This window comes from Perna viridis, chromosome 2 (genome assembly GCF_037379345.1).
Source record: "Perna viridis isolate PV_CMFRI_1.1 ecotype Kerala chromosome 2, ASM3737934v1, whole genome shotgun sequence".
Taxonomy (NCBI): Eukaryota; Metazoa; Mollusca; class Bivalvia; order Mytilida; family Mytilidae; genus Perna; species Perna viridis.
In genome coordinates, this window is record NC_142446.1 from 36,401,780 (window position 1) to 36,410,938 (window position 9,159).

At 30.6% G+C, this 9,159-nt stretch overlaps 1 protein-coding gene and 1 long non-coding RNA gene across 5 annotated transcripts in view; one reads left to right on the top strand and one right to left on the bottom strand.

Annotated features, from left to right (window-relative positions):
* LOC148624850 (uncharacterized) overlaps nt 1-9,052 on the bottom strand; it is a 29,120-nt gene extending 20,068 nt beyond the window's left edge. For both annotated transcript variants that reach the window (XR_015919795.1, XR_015919794.1), the window contains exons 1-2: nt 8,969-9,052; nt 322-439 (exon numbers count right to left, since the gene is read on the bottom strand). This is a non-coding gene — a long non-coding RNA (uncharacterized LOC148624850). The remainder of the gene's footprint in view (nt 1-321; nt 440-8,968) is intronic.
* LOC148624853 (uncharacterized) lies at nt 434-5,563 on the top strand. Of its 3 annotated transcripts, none has more exons than XM_088567851.1 (8): nt 434-706; nt 1,049-1,151; nt 1,357-1,440; nt 1,655-1,689; nt 2,412-2,511; nt 3,059-3,118; nt 3,420-3,544; nt 4,074-5,563. In XM_088567851.1, the coding sequence occupies exons 1-8, from the start codon at nt 449-451 to the stop codon at nt 4,353-4,355; spliced, it is 1,047 nt and encodes a 348-aa protein (XP_088423977.1). In that variant the 5' UTR covers nt 434-448; the 3' UTR covers nt 4,356-5,563. The 3 variants fall into 3 exon arrangements, with proteins under 3 accessions (XP_088423977.1, XP_088423978.1, XP_088423979.1); XM_088567852.1 differs by having other exon boundaries at nt 2,412-2,496; XM_088567853.1 differs by having other exon boundaries at nt 2,412-2,469.
* Nucleotides 9,053-9,159: the final 107 nt, after the last annotated feature.

Genomic DNA, 9,159 nt, shown 5'->3' on the forward strand with positions numbered 1-9,159 from the left:
AAACCAAGGTCATATATTGTAAAAAAAATTAGATCTTTTTATAGTGCGTGACTTCAATATTTAACCATACAACTATATAATTATGTAAGATATCTACAAAATAAAATCATGAATTTGCTAAAAAGTAATAGTTTTGTATGCAGAAATTATCCTATTCAGACATTTAAGAAATTGACATGTTCGATTCAATATACTGATCACTTCAGTTATATACTGTACACAAACTAGGCCTAAGTATGTATTATATTATGAATATTTGATTTCCCGGGAATCAAAGTATACTAGTACTAGTCTACCTGTAGATATAATATGTTTATTTACCTATATACGCGCATATCTTTTTCACGGATATCTACCCCTGCATTTATGGAAGTCGGATTGGCGGGAAAAGCATCAAACAGCCAGTTATTCTTGGGTTTGATGTTGTCAGCCAATAAAGCTACAAAAAATGGATAATTATTGCATCTTAAAACAAAATGAAAATGTAGGAGCATGTACAAAGTGCACATGCAGCTGCGAAAGCAGTACTTTGAAGCAAGCATCGGATCGTCTGCACACTCCGTTGCTATGTGCTGTAGCTACTACTTTCTTTGTGTTCTCATGTTTGACTTTAGTGTGCAATATATGGATTCTAAAAGAGAACTTAAATACGAAAAAAGAAATTACCATGGCAGTACACGAAAAAAACACAGGATTGCATGAGTTGGTAAGTAGCGCATGTTTACTCTGCATTTTTAATATGACATGCAACAGTCGTATAATTTTTAAGTTTTATTTATGATTGAATGCTTAAAACTTTGAGAATGTTTTTTTCTCTCTTTGGGTTAGGTACTGAATCTGTTTTATTAATTTCAAACACCGTTATAATTTTTTAGGTTACCTCCCCTTAGCCTTCTCAGAATTAAACCTCTTTTCTCTGTAAGAACTATACTACTTCCTGCAATAATCCTGTTAGTAACCTTAATGCTTTTACTAATAGTTTGATAAAATTAAACCCTTAATCCATTCAATTATTGCAATTTCTTTTCTGAACGATCACTTCTTACAGCAAGCAGTAGTTCAAAGTACTGATAAAGCCAGAAACATTGTACATCAGCTCTTCAAACGTGCAACAGATCCAAAGAGACATAGGAAGCCCAACAGAAACAAAGGTTAGTACTTGATAGGCTAGATCAGAAACAAATTACATGAATATTTGCTTTTTTAACGTTTTAAAATGCATTTCATAAAGTATTATAGATTGCTCCATCATGTGGAAAAAATACGACCTACAATGTTAACCTGTAATGAATCTTATATTTATGACTTCAACTTCTTATTATAAATTTTCAAAAACGTTTATTGTATGCAATACAGGACTTTGCAAATGCAAGCGGGGAAGAAGAGGTAAACCGGGGAAAAACGGTGAAAAAGGACAACAAGGGGAACGTGGTCTCCAAGGTAAACAAATTATTAGTCCAGCACGAAATTCATTAACTAAAAATTAGATAAATAGATAAACGATATATGTCATAAGTTATTCGAAATTTCTCATTATTATGATACCAATATTTTCCAGTAATTTTAACGAGATGCACAAATTCAAAGTATCCGCTATTGTCTCTATGCTGTTGGTTTTCTTTGTTTAACATTTCAATTCTTTCTGCAATTTCAGGTCCGAAAGGGGATACGGGCGCACAAGGTGAATCGGTGAGTTATATTTATAAAGTGACAGTTAACAATTAAATTGGCAGCATGCAAATCTGAAATAGAGGTGAAGTGGAATTGAGTGACCTGACATTTTGTTGTCGAAGAGACCTGCTTTTTGTCCGGTCTTCAAGAATATATCTTTCACACGTCAAGTCAAAGAGATTTCTTTAAAAGGGCAGACATGAGATTGTTTTTTTACATTTGTTTAAATCCTGGCTCCCTTCACATGGTATTAACCGTTGATCCCTGATAAGAAAATACTCAAATTTTAGGAGCTGTCTGAAACTTTCGTTGTAATACTCACTAAACGTTACACGCAATTACTAAAATGAATGCAACGTTTAGTAAATCCAATATCTTTACACACAATTACTAAAATGAATGCAATGTTTAGTAAATCCAATATCTTTACACACAGTTTGAAAGTCACAAAATTTGGACTTGTATGATTCTGTGCAGCAAGAGATGGCTTTCTATTTCATTTTCTTTCATTTATATTTTTTGACGTAGTTGATATCATTGTCTCAGTTATTTAACTTTCTTTAATTGTTTATTCATATGTTTCTTAATTGTGTAAGTGCAAGATATGTTTTTATATTTGTTCAGAATTACATTATCTTTCCCGAATAACCCTTTCCGGACACAATAATGGCAACTTGTTATAACATAGTATATATGTTGAAAAATGACATTATTTGAAATTGTAAAATGTTGTTTTTCAGTTTTCCATGATGGCAGCCCACTACACATCAGATTTCAACCGAGATATTGACATGAAAAGCACGTATTGGGAAACAACAGAAAATGGTTATAAGAAATATGGTGCACATTCTTACCACTATTTCTTGCTTCAGCTTTTTTATCCATATTTTGCCTCCTTGATAGATGTACCTTCATCACTGTTCAAAATATTTTTCATCGCAAAGTTTCACATTTTTCAATTATTCATAGACAATACTATTTGGGTTTAACTTGCAAAATAAATCTCTAGGAAAGTATACCAACACCATATTTTGTAAAATTGTCAAATGAATCCTATCGGTATTGTTAAGATCTTAGAGATCTTCTTCTGCATTTTATAATCTAATTGTAATACCATTCTAAAACGTTTGTTAAACTAACATAATAATATGCTTGTTAACAAATCAAAATAAACTTGGAAACAACTTCTTGATGAATATACTAATTACAATTATTTATAATTTAAAGACTCTTTTAAATGAATCTTTTTTCATGTAAAGATATCCATACAATAAAAAAAAACCACACGAATTTGTAGTATTTGTAATATTGATGCAACACAAAAAAATAGAAACATAAGAAAATGTTATTTAAATTTCAATGCCAACCATATTATTGTTTGTTTTAGTGTTGTGCAACAGACAGTGGGAGGGAACAGTTTGTAGAAACAAAACATACACAAGCATGAGTAAGCAGTTTCTTAACATTGCTATCAAATGTTGCAATAATTAATGATATAATAATACGACCTTATACTGAATTTCTATCAGCTTTGAATCCTATCATATCGTTTTTAAGAAACGTTAAAGAAAAGTATTCATTTAATACTGAATTTATCTACATTGATTTAAAAGAAGGTATAATCATTTTTTTAATATCTTCTGCCCGCTATGGTGCTGATGAGCTGTATGTAACACCAGAAGTTTAGTTTGTACCTTTTTGTTGCTCCAAAACTAAATTTGAAATGATTTTAATTTTATTTTTATCAGAAAAGAGCCAAAGAATTGAATTTTTACAGAAATCAAGTTGGAATAAGATTCAAAATCCATTTGTAGACAATCAGCAAGGTTTATTTAAAGCAAAAGCAACTGGAATTTACTTATTTTATTTCCATGTGAGTAAAATACAGCACTGGCTATATTTGCTATGAAATGAATTGAATTTAGTAAATGTTGCTATTGATTTTTGAGGATAATACTGTTTATCTAAAAGACCCTGACGTTTCCTTTTGAAGAAAAAGAGTTTAACGGTATTTAATCTGTATGCGATACCCGAGGTTAAGACAAGACTTCATTTTAATTGATGAATTCACTTGCACGCACACCCCGATATTCAAAAACTTAATTTTAATTGATGAATTCACTTGCACGCACACCCCGATATTCAAAAACTTAATTATAATTGATGAATTCACTTGCACGCACACCCCGATATTCAAACACTTAATTATAATTGCTTAATTGATAATTGTTTGCTTTTGTTGAAATATCTTAGCTCCAAACAATGAAACATTCAATATAAAAGTGTATGGTTTAAAAAATGTTAGAAATCAGAAGAAAAAAAAAACATATTTTTTTAGCATGTTTAGATCAAAAGTATTGATTTTACCCAACTACATTGATTTTGATCGTTCACGTCTATAGGTTGTGTTCTATGACGATGCTCCAAAGGAGGAGATAGTGTTGATACACCATAGGACCAATGCGAATACAGACACAGTTCTAAGATGTATTGAAGGAAATGACAGCTTTATTCATGGCCCACAGAAGCTGAAGAATAAAAAGATGAAGACATGCAGCATTACAAGTGTTTTATACGTACAGCAGAACGATACTATAGAAATACAGAACAAGATTGCTGGTACAACTATTGATCTCACAAAAGATGCAACATATTTCGGGGCAGTTTTGATGTCTCCGCTATAGTTATATTTACTAAGGTCATAGTTACTTTATCTTAGTTTGATAAAATTTTTGACACAGCAAAGGATAGGAGGGCAGAAAACAAGTCTGTTGATTTTTATTTCAATTTCAATCATTTAAGATAAAAATATATATTTTTTTTAATTTCACAGTAGATTAACACATAGTATAACAACTGTTTTTTTTTATCTTGACAAGGTTTAAATTTGAAAAGCAATGTTAATCAACTTATTTTAAAAGCATAAGTTTAGATTAGATCATGCTGTTATGAACTAATGTGATAATTTTGCTAAATGAAAACACCGGGTGAAGACGAATAAAAATAAACAAATTATATTTTAATTTTTTCCCCAATTTTGTAAAATTAAGGAACGAAGGGTTTGTAAAACTACAAATAAAAAAATGCCACATTTTGTTAAAATGAAATTTACTTTGAGACTCGTGTGTACATCTTCAATGAAATGTATCATGTTATTGATATATCTTAGATATATCTCTGTAAATTGTTATTTGTAGTTTATCATTTTATATTTATATAGTAACAGCGCTGACAAAGTTTAATGTTCTACTAGTATTATATATTTCTATGCAATTTAAATCTACATTTGAAAACTTACTTTATCACCAGTATTATGAATTTAGACTGTAAAATATATACATATTATAATATCTCTGAGTATTTCCTACGTTATGCTTAACACGTCGTGGGAAGTTTTAGCCTAGTCCTCTTATAAAGGTATGTTTAGTACAATGCGTTTATTGATGTAGAATTTTATGCTTGATTGTCACTGATTGTGATATATTTTATCAATTCCACCACTCGAAGTGGCGAGATATTATGTGATACCCTTCGAAAAGTTGCTTTACTGTCCGTCTGGCCATTTTAAACATTTTGTCTTCCCCCTTTTTTCACCATTACGTGGCAGGGTATCACTTAATTGTCCTTTAATGCTCTAATTTATTATGGTCTCGAATCATATCATGTTTATCACGCAACTAGTAGATGTTGACATTTATGTATTCATTAGATTGAACATATCAATTCACTTATTTTAGGTATGGAATGCTGAAATACTCAAAATGTAAATAATGATTTAGTAAACAAACGCCTAGGTATTTGATTTTGACCTGGTCTCTAGACCGAATTAAACTCATCTGTACATAGCAATTTGTGATATCGTAATAAAAAAACAGACAATGTTCGTATTTTATTAGCGCTTTCCTCTTTTCATATAACCCGTTGTTTTTTTTTAAATTCTCCTCACTTTTCGTATTAATTCTTCCAATCTACTCAATAGTTACATTTTAATAACGCAAATACCCAGTTTACTTCTAAAATATTTGTAATTGTTTTCTAAGTTATCAAAGCATGTGTATATTTCCACCCTTATTACCATAGTAACAATGTTCTCTTTGTAAAAGTACGTGACCTTAAAGGCGTGCGAATAACTTCCTAAATCTTAAGCCTTTTTATAGAACAAGTGACCCTATTTTAGATATTTCTTTACAGTTTTATTCATCTGTGTGATTAGATATCTGATGACCTACTTTAAAACTATTTGTGTCTAGTGTAAACATCGGCCTTAGAAAACAGACTGGCCCGTGTATCAAATAGGTGTTATGTAAGTTTAAAGTAAGGAAGTGGGTTCATCCGTTTCTTAAACTTACAAAGGTCCATTATATTTAGTTAATCATCTCAGAGATCATACGAATACTATTCTCCTCTAATGAACGAAAGTCTATAACGAGGACGTTTAAAGGTGACGACCTCAGATTTTATTTCGTGTTAAATAGCTTTAATAATAGTGACGAAAGTAATTTAGAACCAAGCGAACCTGTTGGGGACCCAGTTTTTATCAGATATGTCTGTCGATCATCAAATGTCTATAAATTTCCTTGACGAATGCTTTTTGTCAAATTTTTGAGCAAACAATATTTTCCAATATTTTAAATGATAAAAATCAACTTCATAATAAACCAACGTAATTCAATTCGAATAATGATATATTTTCGTATGCAATATATTCTTGTATTTGTATTTGAATAAGCTACCTTTGAAAACAAAGATATCTATATGAACTAAATTAAACCAAATTGTTTTGACGATTTTGATTGCTAAATAAATGATCTAATCGAGGTTTTATTCAAACACATACATTTACGTTCAGCGTAAATGTTAGAAGGCTACAATTAACCAATATATGTTAAGATAAAGCTGCTCAAGAAACCTTAGATAACAACAAGGACAATGGACTAAACGAGTATTTTGCATATGCGTATCAACACATGGCTATCAATTGTTTCCTCTCATTGAGACACACACATACACTTCAAATGCCATCTAGTCTATCTCATATCTTAAAAAATACCGTAACCAGACAGATAAAAGAGATCAATTTATAACTTGGCTGCATGTATTGTACGACTTTCGTGTTTGTTTTTCTGATTTTGTTAACCTTCCTTCCTGATGATTTGATTTGTTTCTCGAGTCACAGTTACTTAACTTCATGAACCATGATATAAGCGGGGTCTTAAAGAAAAAAACAATAAAGTAAATTTTTGATCTCAGATTAATGATTTTTTTTAATATCCTTTGAGTTGACATTAATGTTATATAAGGTAAACATATAAATAACAATATTTAAAAAAATGTGTTATCACGTGAACAAAAAAAACAAGAAGTACAACGTCTACTGAATTAAAAAACGTATATATGCCATCTGAAAATAACAGCTGAGTTATTTATGAAATTACCAGGAAAGCCTGACCAATAGAACACCAATGCACGTAGCTATCATTCAAAGACGTAATTACTCATAAAATCCAGATAATTGAACGTATAGGAACAATAGGAAATTAGATAAGAACCTAAGACAAACGAAACAATATTTTCCTTAATCTTAAGACCGAATCGGTCATTTTCATCAATAAATGCTTGTTTAATTGACATTTTATACATGAATGCTTATGTATTAAAGTATCATAGTCATGTCACAGAGAAAAATAACATAATGTAAAAGTGTGTATTATTTTGAAAAGCTCCTGAAAAACAGCATGTCTTGAGAAAACAAATGTTTAATAATGAAGTAAAGTTTAAACGGGCTGGGACGGTTTTGGTTGTTTTTCTTTCATGGGTATATCGTTGTTGACGTTGGGACAAATCACTTTTTAAAGAAGTTACAGTATCAATTCATTACCCAGTTTAATTTTTACTCATACTAAACTTATGTCAATAGATTATATTTGTCTTCCATATTTCACTGGACTTCAAAGAACAGCACGGCGAGTATATTGTCATCATGCTCCTTCTTTCTTTATGTACTTTAAATCATATACCATTAAGCACGGTGAATTTGATCGTGGTATTAGTTGTGTAGATTAATTACGGAAAATAGTTATTTTATTTTCTGTGATTTTAGCATGTTTTACTAATGCTCAGCCATGACGTCAAAATGATGTCATGTGATTATAGGAGAAAGCACATTATTTAAAACGACAAATTTGACTTATTAAGTCCTTCAACGGAAATAATAAAATGCTTTGCAGGGCACAGCTCGATACGACAACAGAGGTGGAGTCCTGAAATAGACATAAGAATCAAACTTGCTTGAAATGCTATCATAGATATTCCTATTCCTTTACTGGAATTATTTAGTTAAATTCTATGAAATGCTCACTTTTTTTTGGCCCCCTTTTGGTCCCTAATTCTAAACTGGTACGGGCTGTATCCCCCTAAATCAATATCAAGCTTTTGTAGTTTAAATTATCACATGACAATCAAGTGTCTACGATCAACGACAACGACAACACGGACGACGACAGCATCATACCATTTTACGACCACAATTTTTTCTGCGATCGTATAAACAATCTTGGTTCTATTTTTGCCCGATATTTTTTTCAACCTCGTTCTAAATTTGTATACGTTGAATTGCTCGCAAGTCTTTATGCCTAATTTGTTTTCTCCTTTGCAGTATGAGTTATGAAAAGTGGTCTTCTTGCATGAGTGGCAGAATAACTTTATTAATGACTTCTAAGTATATATTAAAATGTAAATGTAATAATTTTTGTAAGTATATTTTACTCCCCTCAATAAAAAGTCAAAGATCTTTTGTACAAGAAAGCTATCATAATTTATAATATTTGATTACTACATTATGCCAATAGAAGTATATTACGTGGTATTTATCAGGTACTGCTGAAAAAAATATTTATCTAATAAACGGGAAACAATATGAAGTACAATGACTTTATACTTACGTATAATTGTCACTGATAATTGAAAAAATAAACTTTCCAAGTATTTGATGTATTCCGCGAAAATGAATTATCTAGTAGAAACTGCATTTATTCTTCTTGTTTTAACAATAACTATTTTATCTGTTCAATTCGTATTGTTAAGTCTCTTTAACTTGAACAAAAATTGACATAATGAACAGTATTGAAAAGTTGATTGAATGCCTAAATTGATAAACAGACAGAATACTTTTACTTAAATTAACGACTCTTCCAATGTCTTTTGTTAAATAAATATGGTGACCCCAAATTGGAATATTATTTGGGTTTTTCCAAACACTTTAACACACGACACTCGCGTGGTACTACGGAATTCCTACCTGGCTACCCTTCCGCTTCCAAGCAATATTTCCGTGAAGAAATGAGCCCAGATTCTCTTTACTTACATATTCGTTGATTGAGTATGGTATATAAATAAGTATAACGGTTTTTCCCGAATTAAATATATACATAGGAATTTTCAGTGGGCACCTTATATATACAATGAACCTTTATAACCTCTGATACATAT